This window comes from Acanthaster planci, linkage group LG01 (assembly GCF_054643075.1).
Source record: "Acanthaster planci isolate LZ-2023a linkage group LG01, COTS_SCS, whole genome shotgun sequence".
Classification (NCBI taxonomy): domain Eukaryota; kingdom Metazoa; phylum Echinodermata; class Asteroidea; order Valvatida; family Acanthasteridae; genus Acanthaster; species Acanthaster planci.
Window position 1 is genome coordinate 4,515,428 of NC_141777.1, and position 20,988 is coordinate 4,536,415.

At 40.6% G+C, this 20,988-nt stretch overlaps 2 protein-coding genes across 5 annotated transcripts in view; both read left to right on the top strand.

The window, feature by feature from the left end:
- cfap70 (cilia and flagella associated protein 70) overlaps window positions 1–7,133 on the top strand; it is a 29,030-nt gene extending 21,897 nt beyond the window's left edge. For 2 of the 4 annotated variants that reach the window (XM_022251302.2, XM_022251304.2), the window contains 5 exons: window positions 2,879–3,060; window positions 3,517–3,669; window positions 4,105–4,266; window positions 4,387–4,476; window positions 5,088–7,133. In XM_022251302.2, the coding sequence (XP_022106994.2) occupies window positions 2,879–3,060; window positions 3,517–3,669; window positions 4,105–4,266; window positions 4,387–4,476; window positions 5,088–5,318 (818 nt within the window). In that variant the 3' untranslated portion in view covers window positions 5,319–7,133. Of the gene's footprint in view, window positions 1–426; window positions 457–835; window positions 857–2,878; window positions 3,061–3,516; window positions 3,670–4,104; window positions 4,267–4,386; window positions 4,477–5,087 lie in introns of all 4 variants that reach the window. The other 2 variants (XM_087147773.1, XM_087147775.1) reach the window with 2 other exon arrangements.
- A 1,418-nt stretch (window positions 7,134–8,551) lies between these two features.
- On the top strand, window positions 8,552–15,672 carry LOC110988083 (uncharacterized). Its single transcript, XM_087147787.1, has 6 exons — window positions 8,552–8,689; window positions 10,202–10,365; window positions 10,979–12,323; window positions 12,957–13,053; window positions 13,397–13,439; window positions 13,668–15,672. The coding sequence occupies exons 2-6, from the start codon at window positions 10,288–10,290 to the stop codon at window positions 13,749–13,751; spliced, it is 1,647 nt and encodes a 548-aa protein (XP_087003913.1). The 5' UTR covers window positions 8,552–8,689; window positions 10,202–10,287; the 3' UTR covers window positions 13,752–15,672.
- Window positions 15,673–20,988: the final 5,316 nt, after the last annotated feature.

Below are 20,988 nucleotides of genomic sequence, written 5' to 3' on the forward strand. Positions count from 1 at the left end.
AATCCCATGCCACAAACATTTTGTCGCAATTCTTGGAGCGGAGCTTTACAAACCTTTTATACTGAACCAATGAGTCCGTTCATTGTATGTAATGTGTGTAGTGCTTCAATGTTATTTCTGTACCTACTTGGCTCTCTATTCCTTAGCAGTAAAGCACTAACATGTTGACGGAACAGTTACACTGTTCTGACCAAAATTGAGTTTTTTGGGTTCTCGAGCATTTTATAATTGGCCAGTTTACTGGTACATGTCACACAATGCCATAACAATCCCACATTTTTTCTAGGTACAATTATTTCTGTTTTGGACATTGGTATTCTCTTGAGCACTCTGCATTGCAAGTGAATTCATTCCTTTTAGTAACTTCAGTGACAAATAACAGACAGTCCGTGTATCATTCTTGTATTTACTGTCATCATGTACAAGATGATGTCCCATCCATTGAGTTGACAAGAGGTAAACCAGTTTGTGACCGCATGCACCCACAAGCAGACACAGCAACACAAACAACACCAGTGTGGCACCCCCCAAAAAATGTATCACTTGCACAGTCAAACCGAATTGGCTTTGAGATTTGGAAATTTTCCTAAAGCATCGTGATATGAGACTTAATTGCATGATTTTCTAGTACCAGCACAGATGTGGAACGTGTTGAAATCTGCAGAGAGCAAGCATTAAAACTGGTATTTTTCCCGGCCTCAAGGTGTAGTGTTTGTTAGCACATACATTGTTCTTTCTTGATTAAACACCAAGTGTTATAATTCCCATTCAAGTAACAACTTGATTAGATGATGAAATTTTACCCCTTTATCACATTCCCTTGCACTGTCTACAGGCACCGAGACTTCACTGAAAGGTACATGTATGAATGCAGTGTGAATTCACCGGCAATTTGTAACCCATCGCAAGAGATTTTTTCCTCTCTGTTTCTGTTCTAAATATCATATTGATATTATAATTCTTTAATTATAAAGATGAACAAAGATGTGAACAAAACTATTGACTGGGTTAGGATTTGCACCTGCCATCTCTGGAATACCATACCGGTGCTCTACCAACTGAGCTATCCAGCCCCATGTTGGTGGCTCTATCTTCCCATTTGTCAATATCTTTGTTCGGATGCTAATAGCCATATAGTCCAAAGCACCGTAATATGGCCAGGGATTACACCCCAAAGACACAATATTTTGTGACACATTTGTTTAAATGTTACTGGTTGATAACATTTTGTGTGAATTTCTGTTGCCATGTGACACAAACCAATCAGTGTGTGAGGTATCCGCTCCGAGCGGAACAAAAGAGGGCATGTTTTTTGGTACTCAACGCATAGACCCGCCATGAGGCGTGCAAGCATATGCGTATTTGCAGAACGCGGGCAAGAACCCACTTGTAACCACCTGTCTTTTTTTTGGCCGATTGGGGGTGCGCTTCAGCTCGGGGCAGATTATTTGTATTCTGAATAGTCTTTGTGGAGTATTGCATAGCTTGCCAGTCCTATAACAATTTATTTAATAATTGCATCAATCTTTAAGAAGTCTAATAATGATTTCTCATCATTGTCATTTGCCTTAACCCTCAAAGAGCCAGGTTTTTTGGCCTTGTCACTTCTTGGGGGGGATTCTGCCCCCCAGATTTCGGCTATACGATGATGTGTTCCAATGAAATTTGGCAGTGTTATAGAAGCATACATACTAATTATATGTGTGAAATTCTATGTAGATTAATTTGGTTTTTGCATAATTATGACTCATTAATTATTCATGATACCAATTTTTTATCTTCTGTCAATTGTCGGGTAATTTATTACATTTTTCACATCAAAGGTGCTGTATGGATTGTATGTTCAGTGGAAACGAAACCAGAGATGCGATGAGCTGTTTACAGTAATATGCATAGATTAATTACACAATTAATAGACCTTTCCTAAAGCAAGAGACTTCCTGACAAAAGGAAACCACTGCCATTTGTACAATGTACTTCTGCGTACAAAGTCAATGATAAATTTCACATTATACCTCACTCTGCCTCCTAAAATTCTTCACTCAGACAGAACGCCATGTCCAATTTTCATAAATTTGAAGTCAAATTGAGGCTAATGCATTGGAAAAAATTGTCATAAAGTATTAACACGCAGAAATTAACCCCGGAGATGCTATAAGCAAAAAATCAACAGGGCGGCAGATTCTGCCCCCCCCGGCTCTTTGAGGGTTAAGATCAACTATGCTCATCGCTGCCATTCTGTCCAACTTTAATCCATTCTAATCCACACAATTAGACTTGAAATAACCTTTAATACAAGACTGTGTACATGTTCTTAATCCAAACAACAGTTGATAGAGGTGAGTGGATTGAAACACAGTGTACAGGTATATCTTCTGCTCTCCCCACAAAATTTAAAAAGCCTGAAGGAGTACCAATTTCATGTGTTGTCTGAACCAAAGCAGGTACCCAACCAAACGTATATATGTACAGTGTATCGCCTTTAATATTGAATAGATCCTGGCTTAGTTTTTCTGAGCACATAAGTGTTTTCAGTACTGTTGTTTGCTTCAGTACTTCATGACACTGGGCCAGGTTGTTAAAAATGTATGATATTTTAAACAAAACAACCTTTAATTTTTGCACAGAAGCAGTATGGGCCACAAACAGTTTTGGTCAGTGACCAGTTTTGCTAATCACATTTTTCTGTGCTTAGCACCATTCTGTATTCGGCAGCTGTCAGATAATGGACCTTTTTGGACTGCTGGGCACATTTGAAAACCAAAATTTCTCTGAAGCAACTGGGATCAACTCTCAAACCCAGTCAAGACCTTTCTCAAGTCTCACGGCCACCACAGTGTGAAGATGTACAACCTCTGTTGATTCAAACCTTCTACAGCTCTCAGCTTAGAGAACCAGCGAGTTCGCAGCGCTACCAGTAACGTTCTAGGTAGCAAGGTGGGCAGTCGTCCAGGGTCAGCTGAGCAGGAAGAACAACACAAGGAACCTCCCGTCCCCGTTCCCGAGTCCAGCATCTTCATGATTGCCGCTGAGTTTCTCTTGGAAGTCAAAGCCTTACAGGTAGAACATCTCTTTTATACCCTTCTCTGTCTACACTCCCCCCGAAAATTATATCTCCACGGCTGAAATCAGTTATAAGAATCAAAAATACTTGAAAAGAGAAAGGTATCAAAAAAGCCGAAATATATTTAGCATCCTTGCAAATGTGAAACAGTCTGTCCCTACATCCTGGCCACGGTTTTGCCATTAGAGTTTGCTCACCATAAGAAAGGCATTGAAGCCTTTGAAAGTAAAAATTATGTAGCATTATGGATATTTGTGACAAGCTTGATTTTTGTGTTCTAAAATCTAGAAACAAAGAAAACCAAAAAAGCTAATTTTTTATAATCCATGGAGGAATAAGAATAACCACTGAAGATGGCAAATAAATGCCCAGCAAATTTGAGTCATGTGATCGCTCATCAGTACTAATTCATGAATGGTTGATTCTCATCTTCTTGTATTCCTCATCTGTAGTTCTGCGAACGTACCCTAGCCCATGAGCTCTTGGACCCAAGGGGTGGCCCCAGTGTGGCTTACTTTGTCGCCTTGGCCAGATTCAAACTTCAAAGGAAGGAGTTTGAGGAAGCCCAGGACAGCCTGAACCAAGCCTTGCTGCTCAACTATCAGGTAAATACACCCACCAGGCACTGTAGTGGTTGAGAGTGTGATCATTAATGTTCAATCACCTGCAGATGATTTTATTTCGGCTGAAAAAAAATCGACTTTTGGAAAAGACAAGGTATAGCAGCCAACTTTGGACAAACGGCCAAATGCCTCAAGCTTCAGAGTCATTTGAAACACATTCATGTGATATTTGTAAATTTAACTTTATTTATCAACACTTGAGGGCATGCCCATTAAACCATATTTGCTTCAACTACAGGTTCGTCGTGCAAAGTGGCCAAGTCAAGTTCATCACACAATCCACCACATATTTCTTGGACTTCCTGTGTTTATGCAAAACAAATTAGGTATCAGTCAAAGGTGATCAAGGTTGATTACCTGACAACAAAAAGATTTGGTCTTTCCATTTGTTCATAGAAAGTATGTTTTTACTGTCAGGATGCTAATGCATGGTCTATCATGGGTCATCTGCGCTATCTCCAAGGCAGCATGGCTGACGCCAAGGACTGTTACGAGAGAACATTGGCATTTGTTGCCGACGCCAGAGAGATGCACGCTATTTACCTCCGTCTGGCATCCATATGCCTCCAGGATGGAGAGGTGAGTGGTTGTCTTTAATACCCTGAGGCCCGAGTCTTGGTTTAAGTTAAAAGTGCCCAACTTTTTGTTGAGATAACTAGTTTTTACTATAACCTTTCACATTGGTTTTAATGTTGACAGTTTGAGAAAGCCAAGAATGTTTTCCTGTTAGCCTGCAAGCATTCTCCATCTTGTATCTCCTGGCTTGGTGTTGGCATTGCCTGCTACAGGGTGAGTACAGATTGAATCTGTTTCACCGTCAGACCTGAAATTATGATCACAGTGTTACTAAAAACCTACTTGGGTTATAACAACCGTTGCTTCAGTCTCAGTATGTACAGGATCAGGATTTGACCTGAAAACTATACATGAAATGATTATAAATACAACAAAAGTTGCTGTGCATGAAAGTGTTAATTAGTCAATTAGATGGCACTGGTTCCTCAGCAACAGCTTCAACTCATACAGTTCAAAATCTCACATCTTAGCTTGGAATGAAACCACACATGGCAGTACTTTCTGTCTTACCGAGTCCTACAAAAGAATCTGAGTTGTTGGCAGTGCAACAGGTTTTGTGAGATCGTACGACATGAATATCAAAAGCCTTGAAAAAGTTTCATGAACACCCATTAGCCAATCAGTTGTTACGTTCTCCTGGTACCCAGGATAAATTTTGTGCAAAGGGTACCAGGTAGAATCGACCAGTGGTTGATGAATGCTCATTGATCAATCTTAGCCCTTCATGAATGTCAGTCAAATTGTGTGAGTCCTGGGTAGGGTGGGCTTTATTATCCAGTTGTACATTCAGGCCTGTTGGTTTGCCCCCCTCTTTTTTTCATCAGCTTGGGGAGTTATCAGAGGCAGAAGACGCCCTGTGTGAAGCCAACATTCTCAACAACAGTGACCCTGAGGTATGGGGCTACCTATCCCTGGTCTGTCTCCACACGGACCGTCAGCTGGAGGCGGAGCAAGCCTACAAATATGCCCTCAAGGTTGGCCTTAAGAACGAGGATCTCCTCAAAGAGATCCACAAGACCCAGGAGCAGGTGGGCTTTGGCAACCCCCAATTCTAGACCCTCCTCCAAAGTCATTCCTCCACCCACCCACCCACATCCTTTGGAAATGACAAACAGCTTGTACGTTGTGGGCTTGTAAGTTGGGAGTATGATGGTAAGACTTGTCTTAACCAAACACACTTGGCTTGTACCCCCCTCTAGTTTAAACCGTCCCTCCCATTTCCTGTGAGGCTCCACCCATTCTAGCCCCGCCTCCAATTTCCTCTGAGCCACACCCCCAGGCCAAAAAAACCTCTTTTTTTATATTTGTAGCATCATCTGCACTGTAGATAATTATATTTTTAAGTCTATTATCAATTTGCAATAGCATGAGGCAGTTGATATCTTTGGACACGAGAATGCAACATGTAAATACTCGTGAGAATTTTCTTATTTCAGGATTTTTCAGTCGTAGAAATTAAGTAACTGCTTTGATCAAATTCCGTCCAAAATAACTTTCCATACTAATAAAATTGCCATTCATTCAATTGGAGTTTGCTATTGCATAAGGTTTTTGATATGTTTGTATGGACACAAGAACGTAGTGTGTGTAACTATTAGTAAGATTTTCCTTATTCAAAAATTTGTCACATTTTTAGAAATCATGTACTTGTGACCTGTCACCACAAAATGAGCTGAAAGTCAGAATTTTCAGAAATTGAGATACTGGTGTTTTGAAGTCAGCAGAAAGAGAGCTTTCTAATTGCACATACATAGAATGCTTAGGGTAAAAGTATTAAGTGACAATGTGACATAATTATGGCCGATTGGCGTCTCTATTTCCAACATTGTTTCAACATTTCTGACCAGGCACAAACACTGCTGACATCAAAATTGCTGTGAAACTCCTGCAAAATATTTGGAATTAACCAGGCGACGGGTTACTCTGTCTAAATATTGCAAAACCCCAAATTTTCCTCCACTTCAATATGACTTTGAACCCTCAAAATAGTAAAGTGCAGGATGCGACTTTACTCTCAGTTTGTCATGACAGGTCACATTTGTATTTTTCCTAATTTTTTAAACAAAACCGTCCAAAATAACTTTCTACATTAATAATATATCATTTGTTGAATTGATGGTGTACACTATTGGATTGATCTAACATTTTTGAATCGTTAATGTTCATCAAGTCTTGGAACTGACAAAAAAAATCTTAAAGTAAAAGAAAAACAAGACGTGAAAGAACATTTTTTCTGTGCCTTGGAATGGTCAATAGATATTTCCCCCCTTTGGAAGACTGAAACAAGTTGAGGAATGGAAAACAGTTTTTATTGAGAACATCTGTAAATCTTGCATCATTTTATTCTGTTCTTATCTTCCAAAGGTCACCAAGCCTGTTTAACATTACTACACCACCCTGAATTTGGAATAAGGTTGAGACAATACTATACTTAAAACGTGTGTTCAGGATTATTGTTACAAACATGAATTTCTCTTGTGATAGTTTTGCAATTCATATCGTAACAAACCACTTTACAAAGTGTGAAAATTCTCTGTTCTCACTTTAAGGTATTTCTCAACTGATGTATGAAGTTGAATTAATTTGTATCTGTATGGAAACAAAACACATAACACTTACCTATTTGCGGCAACATATGATATTTTATTCCATCAGTAAACCAAAACATAATTGTTTTGTCCAAATCTTCACTTCTTTGTCAGCAAAACTTCAGGAACATTGTTTTTGGTGGAGAACTTTAAATGATTGTGATGATCTGCAAGTGAATTTATGTGAAAAGAGCTTTGGTCGGTCTGACGTCAGTGTTACTGTACATAAGTTATTTAATTACTGTTTGCTGATTGAAAATAAAGTTATGGAGTTTGTTTCAAGAGCCGCCAAAGAAGAAAAGTCATTTCCTTGCAGCTTTTCACCCGCTTCAAAATTTTAAACTAGTAGCTTGGTTGTTATTTATCTATTTGAAAAGTGTCAGGCAAGTTTGCCAAACTAAGTTTGGAAGTGCTTATTAAAACAAGTTGACTTAGCAGAATATAAATTCACATATTTCATGCCTGGTGGAACGTTGCTTATTCCAAGAGCGATGCTTCCTTTTTTTTTACAATGAAATAATGACAGTGAAAATCGCCCGTATTTTGCTTACACACCATACGACTGCTTGGCCTCTGTGTTTGGAGACACCAGGCCTATCTCCCTGGAGAGGTGTAGACGGTAAACGTAGACTAGTAGCATGGAGGAAGGAGGGAAAGACGGACTTTTGTTTTCTCTTTTTCAAGCGCATGCTGTTTTAGCGACATTTGAGAGTCCAGAGTTCAGTGTGCGCGCAGGTCAAACATTCCCTGCATTTGGGGGTTGCGTTTGGGAAGTTCCCATCGTTCAAGTTCTTCTTTTTTTTTTTTTTGGTCTTCGTGCTTTCTTTTGTCCGTATCGATTGTTGGTCATACCTGCCTGCTTACTATGCGGAAGCTGAACGCGTTGGCCAGTTGTCTGGGTTTTGTCTGTTCCAATAACGATTGTACCATTTTCGGGGGGGGGGAAATGGTCTGTTTAAAATTGTCAGTACATGTGATATATGAGGTAATCTGAAATCGTGTGCTTAGCAAGCAATGTTTATACGTACGAACAAAATTTCTGCTGTTGTACTGGAATCAGAATTCTTACTCTTTTCCTTTTGCAATCTTGCGACAACCGTCAGATTGGATACTGCAGCATTATCGTCGTTGGAAGTCCCGTACCTGAAACCCTTTCCCCCATACACGTAGGCCTTCTAACGTGAACTTGAACCGCAGAGATCGTACGAATTCCCTCCTAAGTCAGAATGAGATATGCTGAGCTTGTTCCAGTTGGCAGTTATATGACTGTCGACAAGTGAGAGATTTCGAGTGAAAGGTATTTACATTAAACCGATCTCGCACCCCCCGGGAAAATGAAAACTGTTAAAAAGCGGGGGGGGGGGAGAGTTGAAAGGGTTGACATGCAGTCAGCAATTTGCAACAACAAACCTCAGAAGGACCCGCTTTCACTGTCAATGGTTTATCAATACCTTGCTGATGAATGCTGCTTTGATCCCCCTCAAAGGCCTATTTAACAAAGAACGTCAGCGAGGGGGAAACCCCCTGTTTTCACCAGTCACCATTCTCTTGTTGGAGAGTGCATTCATGCGTGAACGGGCAGCAAATGCATTTTTATCCTCCTGTTCACATTAAAGAAATAAAGATGATCGCCATTTAAAGGCTTGTCTAACCTATCTATGCGGTCTATCTCTTGAAATGGTTCATTTAGCAACCCTTGCCTACTGCAGTGGATTGTGGCAAGGCATTCGCTCCAGAGTTTGTATTCAGTTAGAAACCGATGAAATGAGGTCAGTGATGCTTTCGGCCTTTCCTGGGGACAGATAAAATTCACGTCTTCGTTGCATTGTCCCTTCTCGGTAAGTTTCCTTGATTTTCATACATTACTGCTGCACAGTATGGCCAGGAACGACTTTCCAAGGATTATCTAAACGGACAGCGATATTATTTCATCCTACTGAGGGCGTTAAAACAGACTTCAACGCAGCTTTAACTCATTGTTGCTGAGTCATTTTTCTTGCTTTCGCAATACACACTAATGTGCAAGGTCATGCATTTCACATGTGGCGACTTTTTCAAAGACTGCAGGCACACCCAGAAAATTTTTCCGCGCTTGATTTTGTTGATACCGAGAGTAAAAAATACTTCTTTTGTCATGAATTGAATTACCTTTCTGTTCTAAAGTCTAATAACCCGACTGCTCTACACATTTATTTCAAAAAGCAACCAAAAAACAAAACTCCCAATATACAAACAAATGAAAAGATTGGTAGATTGGGACTCCAGTGGTACGTTAACAGTCTGTCAACCCGCAGGGGTAATCTGTCACCAGCAAGACAAGGCGGCTTTCTTAGGCACTCATCTTTGACGGCTTCGTCTTCGTCTCATCAGTTTGTCTCTAAAATTGATCCCCGAATGCAGGCCTACAGTGTTGCATGTCGTTTCATGTTCCAGCTCACTATATGACTTATTATGGAAACTAGCAACTCCAAAGCCACGGAGTGAAAAGTAAAACATTACAAAACCGCCACTGATCAACATAAAATTATAAATTAAATTCTTATGTTTACCTCCGCCCCCGGAAGTGATTTAGGGTAGCAACAATAAATTTTGCTCACTTTTTTCTGCAGGCTTCATACATTTCTTCAGTGTACCAAAATTATTTTACATCCCTTGTAGTTAGTTTATATGTATGAAAAAAATTTAAAACTTCCATAATTAGCCATGTTTTCCTGGACAACGAGTGGCGCTATTCCAGTGATGTCATCCAGGGAGACATGATTCAGTGCATAGGTGATCCATTCACATTGTTAACCTAAAATTCATCTACTGAAAATACTGCACGTACGTATGGAGATGGGCAAGTGTCTTTTTCCTTTGGTATAACACAAATTTGAAAGCTGCAAATACACAGCCATATGAGTTGATTCTTGTACTCTAAGGACATGTAATACACTATAAAAAGATTGACATCGACTGGTGCCTACAAAAAAAGTGCCCTGTAGCGTGTGAAGAATTTTCCAACAGCTTTATCCACAGGGAATATTTCCACACAGCCAACTTCACATGACCTTCGGAACTGCAAACTCTCGTTAGGCTGTCGAAGTCGTGCCCAGTTTACACTTGTGAACAGGAAAGTGTCACTGTCATGGTCGAGTGACTTCATTTCAAAGAAACGCAGTTATCACATAAAAGTGGTTAAATGTTTCGTGACCAGCACCCGCACCTTCGACAAACCACATAGATTCCGCCTGCACTTACGGTGGATTTCAAAGGAAGCTTCGTAGCGTCTGTAAGACTATCAAATTATGCCGATAAGGACGCAACATAGCAGGGAAAAAGCTTATATCAGTTTTGTGGACTAACATTAGGATAGACGTCCTAAACAGCCAGAGCGGACCGGCAATCAAACCAGTACTTCGCGGATCCGGATCAGTCAATCGGCCGACTGCCTGTCATGGTGACTACCTGCACACACACGCGGAGATTTACGCCCAGTGGAGTATGGTTTCTAACTCTATTCGCATCTTTCTGTGTAAGTTTATTTTTGGAGTTTAAATTGTTGACATCTGCAACCTTAAAATTTTTTTGTTGTAATCACGGTTTGTGAAAGTAATACTTACTTCTGCTTCTGCTTCGTACGTACTGCGCAAACTCCCTCAAGAGGGTTGTAAACGCGCAGGAAAGACGACACGACGTCAAGACAACGGGGACGCCAACATCAAAAAGCAAGCAAACAAAAACCCAAACAAAACGCATCCAAGGGGGTAGATTTGTCCTTTTTACTGTGGCTTCACAAGAAAGGGGACTTTTTAAAGAGATTACCCGGAAATCAAAAAGATGATTGCTATTTTTGAATCTAGCTTTGAGATTGGTTGATATTGCTGTAACTTGAAAAGTGAATCCTGATCCTGGCAATTGGCATGGTCTGTGATTTGTTCAGATTTAGCCGGCTAAAAATACTGAAGTTGGCTTTCTTTATAAGACTTTGTTATGAGTTGTCTTAAGTTGTCTTCTGGCGAACTTGACTGCTTGTTCCTATTAAGGCCCTACACCGCAATAAAATGGCAACGTTATTAACACAGTCAGTCGGCATTGAACTATGAAATTCCACACGAATTTAGGCAGTTTTACATTTTGTTTTGCAGATTGCAAGTATTGCTGCAGATATTGTATTGTTCGGATGCACGCGGGACGATAACTCTGACTGTGGAACAGTATACTGTAATGGAACCTTCTACGACACAAACTGTACCCAAATCCGAAATCCCCCCAGTTTCACGGTTACATTACCTAGTATCTTAAGTTCTTGTGAAAGCATGACTATCACAGTGGAGCCCACAACAACACCAGAACCCACGGCAACACAAGAAACCACAACAACACCGGAACTAACAACAACACCGGAACCCACAACAACACCAGAGCCAACGACAGCACCGGAACTTACGACAATACCAGAGCCAACAACAACACCAGAACCCACGGCAACACAGGAAACCACAACACCAGAGCCAACGACAACACCGGAACCCACAACAACACCAGAACCAACAACAACACCAGAACCCACGGCAACACAGGAAACCACAACAACACCGGAACTCACAACAACACCGGAACCCACAACAACACCAGAGCCAACGACAGCACCGGAACTTACGACAATACCAGAGCCAACAACGACATCAGAACCCACGGCAACACAGGAAACCACAACACCAGAGCCAACGACAACACCAGAACCCACAACAACACCAGAACCCACGGCAACACAGGAAACCACAGCAACACGGGAACCTACAACAACACCAGAGCCAACGACAGCACCGGAACCCACAACAACACCAGAACCCACGGCAACACAGGAAGCTAGGACAGCACCGGAACTCACAACAACACCAGAACCCACGGCAACACAGGAAGCTACAACAACACCGGAACCCACAACAACACCAGAGCTAACGACAACACCAGAACCCACGACAACACCAGAACCAACAACAACACCAGAACCCACAACATCACCAGGACTCACAACAACACCAGGATCCACAACAACACCAGAATCTATAACAGCCCCGAATCCAACGACAACCTTAGAATCAGCAACACGTGTACAAACGACGACACACTTTCTTACAACACTACAACCCACAACAACACGAGAACCAAAAACGACAATGCGATCCACAACTACCTCTGTTCCAACAACAATCCAACCTACAACACCAAAGTCCGCAACATCACCAAAACCTACAACAACACTAAAACCCACAGCAACATCAGGACCCACGACAACCCCAAATCAAATAATAACACCAAATACTACAACGACTCCTGGACTCACAGCAGGAGAACCCACAACGCTTACGTCCGCAACCGAAACTGTTACAATGCCGCTTGTTCCAGCTCCGTCCAGCACTGCAATTATGGTTTCCTCATCGCCAACATCAACAAGCATTCCAAATGATACAGTCAATGAGCTAACTCGTAAGTTCCAATGAATCTCTTTTTTTTACTTATGGTTTATTCCAGAAATGTTTTACCACTTTGATCTGGTCGGTTGCGTCATCTTTATAAATCAAATACTACGGTTGGTCCAATTTGAACAAAAAAGGTTATCGGAAGTGTCAGCAAGCTCTTGTCAATAAGTGGGCACAGCTTCGTTGAGGAATTCGAAAAGTCCATTGTACCTAAAAGATGGGAGGGATGGACGGGTACGGTTAATAGACCAGTTCACCAATAAATTCTAATATATGTGCGCTTGCGCCTAAATGCTTAATGGAGGCAACGAGCCCGGACGGCCCATTGAAAGTTTACAGGAGCACAAAATCTGAACTTTTTCCGAAGACAAACGTGAAAAATGGTGCAGAAGAAGAGAGAAAATGACGTTGGAATTTGTGCCCCTGTACATTTTCAATGGGCCGCTCAAAGTTGTTGCTTCCACTTGCCATTTATGCGCACATAAATTATAATTTATTAGTGAACCGGTATATTCTTCGTGGGGTTGTGGAATTAGTAAAATTACACCTGTTATCTGGCGAAGCATTGAACGTTTTTGCAAGCAGTGACTTAAGTGAAAGCCTCAATTGTCTTCCCATCATTCCCTCCGTCCTCTTTCAGCCGAGGAAAAAGCAGGAATTGGTCTTGCAGTGGTAGCTGTTGTCGTGTTTGCGATGATATATACGGGACTTGGAGCAATGTTTTTGGTGTCAAAATTGTAAGTATAGGCCTATTTTTTTCCATGTTGGCAGGGGCCACTGTTTCGGCAAGGGGCCGATACATTCAAGTGGGGATTTCGTGTAACATTTCCGGTCGGCCTATGTCTGAAGGGGAAGAGTTTTAAAAACCATCCTTCTCTCACGTTATTCATAAAAAGTCTCTATCTTTGTTTTTGTTGTTTTGGGGATGGGTATGGGTACATGGCTCGCACAACATCCAGAATCGTTTGTAATTGAATGCCATCAGCAGTGTCATGAGATGAGCGGGTTTGGTTCGTTCATTTTTACGCAGTTAATTTATTAACCAGTTTATTTCTTCACCAACTGTTTTTATTCCAACAGCGCTTCGCCCCCTGCACCAATTTCACCCAACGAGACATCGCAGGTAAGCGTTCGATCTCTTGACTAAGCAAAATTTGGTGCCAGCTGATTTAGAACCGAAGCGACATCTTACAGTAGAATGTAGAAAGGGGAGAGCTTTCAAACAAACTTTAGGTTACCAAGGAAGTTTAGTTTTAAAAAAATCCCAATCAAAATACTGTTTGTTGTTTTTCTGTATAAAAGAATCGAGCCGCAGGCAACTCATTCTTTTGTTTTGTGTCCTAACATCTAGAACTTTACAAGACTTCCTCTGGATTTTCAACGGGGCAACGGACCTGGCCAGAATTTGCTATGGAGGCCGGATAATTTCGCCTGACGTGGGTTTAAAAATTAATTCATTATGCATTGTTTGTAATTCTATTTTGTCTCTCAAAAACATCAGTTTCTAAAGTCTTGTACGAATTTTGCTAAGACTGGCCAACAGCAAGTTGGCCGCAGGACAGTTAAGTTAATAACAAACAAAATGTGCTATTTTATCACAAGGAGTGATCACGAGATCTTATAAAATACCTTTTTGTATATACTCCGTATTCAAAACGATTCAAATAAAATATAAAGTCTTATAAACAACTTGGCTATTTATTCCCGAAATAAGTCCAGAAGAAAGCGTTTGATAAGGGCAATGACTGCACTTCGGGAACACAGCCTAATACAAGCAACTGCACAAGCATTAAATTTGATGGTGTCAGATCTTACGAGGCACCAACGATGACATGAATATTCAATTTCCTATACTTCAATACTCCGAGTTTTGGCGACGACCATGAGGTACAAAGGGGCTTATGTTTGTGAAGCAGGTGGTGGCGTAGCAAGCACTCGCTGCGCTCTGGCTATGGACATACCGGGCATGCCAGAAAGCGGTAATTGGCCAGATGTTACAGCCCGGCAGTTCAAACTCTTTCGCCCCTCATCCATGGTCCAATCAGCGTGTGTAAGCTAATTTTGCGTTGAATCGTTCACGGAAAGGCGGGGAAGTGAACAAAAATATGTAAGTGATCGACTCTTGAATACTGGAGACGTTTTAGAGACTAATCCGGTGCATGGTTAACAGTGACTTTGTGGGCTTCGTGTGCGTTCCTTTACGCATTATGGGAACCAACGTGGTGCGGCAAGATCGTACCCATGAGAATGAGGCTGACATCACGCCTATTGGTACACGCGTATTAAATACTTCTTCTGGACTGGTCCCCGGTCATATTACTGTATGACGTCTATTGACTACGTACGGGACGGGAACCATTCTAACACGTCTTCAACAAATAGGGCACAATCATCACCAAAATTTGTGGACATTACGGACGCCCTAATACGTTAGTGTTAGTGCCGTCCACCATAGTGTGGCGTTGCTACAATAATTGCACCTCGTCGAATTGGGCTGAGCTAAATAGTTTTATGGCAGTTCTCCTTGAATTAATCTTGTTTTGAAATATTTTATGGATATATTAATCTCCTAATCAGTAAACCAGATCAGTTTCCTCTCTCTAGAAGTAACAATGTATCAACACAGGAATTCATGTCAGCGTGAATTCATATTTACCTGACTTGAAAGCTTCCATCAACTCTCTATCTATGATCAGACAAGTTTCCTTTCGATTGACCACAAACTTCAGTGCAACTTGATATAGAGCATGAGTTGACAAAATGTAATCGCTGAGAACAGCCTACTTGTTAACAAATGGTCGCTTGTCAAACTGGGGCCCTCGATGCAGGCTACCACAAGACATATTGATGCATGGGAGTTGGTTTTTGTTCACAGCCCCATTATAACAGTGCATGGAAACAAAAGCTCACCTTTCCTTACGAAATTGATTCATGGAGGGGTTAAACAAAGATAAGTTTTTGACAAATAACTTCAAGAGGATGACTGACGGGAGGCACGCTATATTGTCTGTCTGAATACCTACTTTTTATCAAATTTACATAAAATGCTGTCATTTTAGACATTTGTACACCACACACAGGTTTTGACTACTGGTTAATGGTTGTAGAAACTTAGAGTGGGTATTTCAGTGTTCTTTAATCTTAAATATATGCTATATTTTGTATAAAATATATGATTTATTCTGTGTAGTAAAGTTGCAATATGTTATTCAAAATATCAGATTCCCAAAGGCCCGTTCACCGATGCGCATGCTTTAAGGTAATACATCCCTGAGTGGGACCCAGGTGCAGAATATGTTAAATAATGACACGAATGATGAAATAAAATTATACCAGTATATGTTCAAGACATTCAATTTAGCGCCTGTTTTCATCATAATTTATTTTAAATTGGGTCACTCTGTTGATGGAAATGCAGCATTGTGAAATTTCTCTAATATATAGGAAATTTACACCAGAGGGGATCGGTCGTTAAACTGAACGTGGCTATAGTACCTGAAAATTTAATAGAAACAGTGCGTTAAGCTCTGGTTTAGATTCTTTTTATGTTAACAAGGAACCTTTAACGGCAGAGGTGAATTGTTAAAAATCATCAAATAAGAGTGATCCCTGAAGAGTGATCCCTGAAAGTTGTTTTACCTCATGACACCTTCCCAGGTTCACGTTACGTATTGTGTTTTTCTGTGGCATTGCCCCCTTCCAAATGCTGAACGAACATGCACACCATCATAATCCAAGCACGCTCAGGGGCATTGCGTCTCCATACGGCCAATTGCAAACTACATCCATGCATGTATGGTGTGCAGGTCGACAAGGCGGAAATACCAGGTTGTGCCGCTTACGGCGTAGATGTAGGCGTATTTGTGCATTGAACCCAATAATCCTTGTGTGGTTGGATTTTCCCTGTATTTAAACACAGCACAGAATTATACTTCTTGGAAGAAGAAAAACATCTATGAAGTATGAAGCTATGCGCCGAAAATTTGGCGCCGTTTTCTCTTACGGACCGGTAGGCCTATCTACGGTATACTGTATATCCAACCAACCGTTCAGGTTTCGATAATTTGACATCTTCATAAGCGACAAGATGAAATCCAATCAGTACTATTTTAACTTGGATATCACCGTGACGATGACTGATCTTACCCTGGTGGTGGTATGGGTCGCTACGCCCATTTCTATGGTGAGTGCATACACGTACTATAAAAGTGGACGTTTGCCGACTAATAATGAGAGTTTGCGTAATACCGTTGGTTCCATGTCAGTGTTGGACGACCAGTAGCTTTAATTAAACCGATAAGTTGTGCACAGCTGAGAATGTCTGCTCAGCAGTTTTCCCTCTCGTAGAGTGGCAGGGGCGTAGGAGAATACATAGGCCTCGAGATTTTGAAAGTGAAATGAGGACAAGTTAACTTTAAACTAATCTATAAACACAAAACAAAACACAACATAGATGACAAAAACATTTCAAAGTTTATCCCAAAGTGCTACCATGCGAATATTTTACTAATGTCTTTAACGTCGATTTTGTAACTGAGCCTAAATCAAATTTTGATGCAAGTAATTATGTTACTACGGGCAAATAAGCCACTGACAACGCTCCTGCGTAGATTTACTGTAACCAGATGTCTTCTAAACGTTTGAAAAAAAATGTATTTTAGTTGTTAATTAAGAGACAACAGGCGAGCCAAAGGTAGATGTTGATATGATCTTACAGCTCGGTTCGGCTTGAATTTGGAAGTGTTTGACATAAATATATTTTTTCTTTTTCTTTGATGTCATGACGTTCATGGTCTTTCTAGCTGGGTCATTTACTTCACGTGCTCATTAAATATTGCTTTTCTTAATATTTACACAGATTCTGTGCGAGTCATGCTGTGAAAACACCATTCTGTTTGGATACAAAAATGGCCGCTGTCAGGCAGTGTATTGTAACAATGACACTGATAGTATCCAGTGTTCAAACTTTACCGACCCACCACCGTCGTTTCCAGATATTCTTCACAAAGTCACTTTACTTAAGGATACCTGTGGACGAACCACTACAGCTCTGCCTAACACAACAGACCCACCCACAACGCAGCCTACCATAACAGCACTGCCTACTACAACAGACCCACCCACAACGCAGCCTACCATAACAGCACCGCCTACTACATCAGACCCACCCACAACGCAGCCTACCATAACAGCACTGCCTAGTACAACAGACCCACCCACAACGCAGCCTACCATAACAGCACTGCCTACTACAACAGACCCACCCACAACGCAGCCTACCATAACAGCACCGCCTACTACAACAGACCCACCCACAACGCAGCCTACCATAACAGCACCGCCTACTACAACAGACCCACCCACAACCATCTCGCCAACAACAGTTCCGCCCACAACACAACCGAGAACGACAACTGAACCTACTACAACAAAGAATGTAAAAACACCTGAACCTGTCACGACCAAAAGTCCATCCCCAAAAGATCAGGAAACTACAACGGTCTCTCGTCCGACAGAATCTGGAGCCACGACCAGACGCCAATCAACAGGGACAATTCCAACCACTACAACAAATTGTGCAATAAGCACTGAGTCATCAGTTCGTTCAACAGCTGCAACGTCTGTAATCTCTACAACAGGTAGATCAGCATAACCAGACTAGACATCATCGAATCTACGATAGATATGCATTAAGCATTGACAGACTTGGTCTGTCCTCAGTAAACACCTCAATAGGCAATAGACATTCGGGGCTGATACCAGACTATACCCTGCTCTAGGGTAGTTTGTTGTTCAGTGCTCACAAAGTATGTTTGCGAAGCCGTTCCATAATGTAATCCATAATTTGACGTTTCACTACATGAAATCCAAACACTTCATCGTTATGTATGCACTGATATAAACTGAAAATAAACTCTCCTTTCACTTGTTTCAACAGACACGATTACCACAGGTGTCGACAACGCAACGATTACCCTTGCAGCTGGGCTTGCCGTGTGTGCACTTGGTTGTGTAGTTGCAATTTCCACAGCCCTCTACAGCATGATAAAGTGAGCATTTGAAAACGACGTTGTCACCTCGTCCATTTGACTGCTTGTACTGGCTTACCACTTAGTCATGCTGGTGACCATCATAATTTTCATAATAATCACCCTGATTTGGATAATAAACTAATCTCACCATCATCATTTGGCACTGAGATCCTTTCCCGGCTACAGCTTGAACAATTGAAAAAAATGTCCAAATTAACGAATCGACGTCTTCCCAGCGTATCTATGGTTACAAAACTGTGCTCTTTTTTATTCTGTCCGCAAGTCTTAACAAAGAAGGAACTGCGTGTGCCCGGATCTTTTTATTAATAAACATTACTTTTACACATGTACAAAATAAGTCAGTGAAACACAAATATATATGTGCTTGCGTTGTCGTTTACAGTTTCCAAGAAACGTGATTCAAAATCTTGGGCGTTATGTAAGTCTAACAGGCTTTTGACATTTTTCAGTGTCCTCTCCTTGTATTTTATTATCCACAAACCCTAGATGAGCTGCAGTGGCGTAGCAAGGATTTTACAAGTTGGGGGCACAAAGGGGGCACCAGCATTTAATGGGGGGGGGACCAGCTTTCAGTTGTGTGGCTTTTTGGGAGCAAGTTTTTGTCAGCCATGTTCTATATCCATCATCCGTTGTATGTCGGGGGGCGGGGCACGTGCCCCCCTGCCTCACCCCCCTGGCTACGTCACTGATGTGCTGGTAGACTGACACCTTGCTCTGAAATGTGGTCTTTTGTTTTCAGGAAATGTAAAACGTTTTGAATTTCACTTTTTGTGAAATATTGATGGCAGGATTGCAAAATGCTTGTTTTGAATAAATTGTAAATTTGCAAATCTCTGAAGCATGGATTTTGTAAAAACACAGGCCATATTTCACACTTGTTATTGCAAGGTCAAGTTATAAAAAGAAGGTAAACCCCTCAGAGAAGGCAAATGGCCAAACACGGGCAATTTCAGAGTAACCCAAATGTTTACCTGCTCTTTTTAAATTAATCCTATAAATCCATTTCTTCACCATAATTATTTTCGAATAGCTATAATTGTACCTTGAGATACCTTTAAAAATATATTAAGTGCAGTTTTGTTTTGCGTTATATTTTAACAAACTACTTTTAATTTGGCACATTTACAAACCTCGCCGCTTCATTGATTACATTCATTATCCAATTTATGCTTCATTTTCTGAACAGGTCGAATGCTTCACGCGGAAGTGTTAACATCCAACAGGTATTTTCATCTTTTCATTCTGTCCTTTGGTTTTGTTGTTTTCAAAGAACATTCTAGTCCTTCTGTCGTTTGCTTTCTGAAAATAAGTCTTTCCTATTGCTTGATGTCCTCAAATATAAAAACACTACAAAACAAAATTAACATTTTAAAAGTCCTTTCGAAGTAACTGTATTATCCTCGCAGCCCAAGAGGTATTTGATTTATACAAGCATGCTTCGCTTCGGGCTTGAGAAGCCGACTGTCCTCTTCTTGTAATTGTCTGTTCTGGAAATAAAATCTACTTGTAGTCAAATGGGCAAACTTTCTTTAAAAAAAATAGCAAATTTGTGCCTGCATGTTTTTTACCATGGTGTTTTAAAATTGTTTTTAAAATGAGAAACATAAACATTTTCGAACTTTCACTGTAACTGTGTTCACATTCCTATGAAAAGTTTCTTGTGTGATAAGAATTGGCTAGCTCAATAAGCACTGTGAACAAGTGATCTTTGAATTTCTTTTTTTGCAGAATTGGTCGCGATGGGACTTCCCTGCTCGTTGGAATGGCAATACCACGAATTCTAGAACGTGGAATGATGACAATCTATTCACGAGAAACGGAAATGCCACTCGATCAAACATGTTATGGAGACAAAACAATTTCCCATACTAAAGTAAATTCAACGCTGCATTTATAAATGCCATCAGACCGTTGATTGGACAACACGTTTTATGAATTAATTAATTACATGTTGAGCTAACAACTAGATTTAAACACTGGCGTAAAATTGCGGTCAAATAACTTCAGATATTGAGATCTGTCCCTTCTTGGAGTGGGTTAGTTTTGCTTTTAAGAATATTTGACAATCGTTCGTGCTTGTAAAATATCTTACTGTGACTGTACTTCGAGCGTTGAGGTGACATGTAAAAACAGTGGATGCTTCCATCGCTAAGAAGGTTTTCTGAACACTCCTTGATAGATAGATACTGGACAAATTCGGAATAAATAGTTTGCAAAAGAAAAATAGTTTGAATTGGTCAAAACAGAATAAGATATTTGTCTTTGGCCAACTTCCCTTTCAATATTTATAGAAAACTTACTTTCCTTTTACAGAAAATACCTTGAACTGTAAGTGCCAAAATATTTTTCTGTTGACAGTCTGAAATGTATGCTGATCATAATTATATTTATGGTAGAGATGTTTTATTATGTATTCCCATATATACTTAATATCTAGCTATATTAAACTATTATTTACGTTATACTCAGTATAAAATGCGTATACGCATCACGGAGGGCTGAATAAGCATGGTTCTGCATGAAATCAAAGACTTTAAAGATGCGTACAAATGTGGTGTACATTTTGTGTCTTGCCTTAAAATAACCATGAGGGATATTTCCCAGCAGAATTCTCTTCAC

Coding starts and splice junctions, on each gene's coding strand:
- LOC110988083 (XM_087147787.1), top strand. CDS start 10,288: ATGGTGACTACCTGCACACACACGCGGAGATTTACGCCCAGTGGAGTA. Junction 13,054..13,396: donor ATGTTTTTGGTGTCAAAATT/GTAAGTATAGGC, acceptor TTATTCCAACAG/CGCTTCGCCCCCTGCACCAA. Junction 13,440..13,667: donor CACCCAACGAGACATCGCAG/GTAAGCGTTCGA, acceptor CCTAACATCTAG/AACTTTACAAGACTTCCTCT.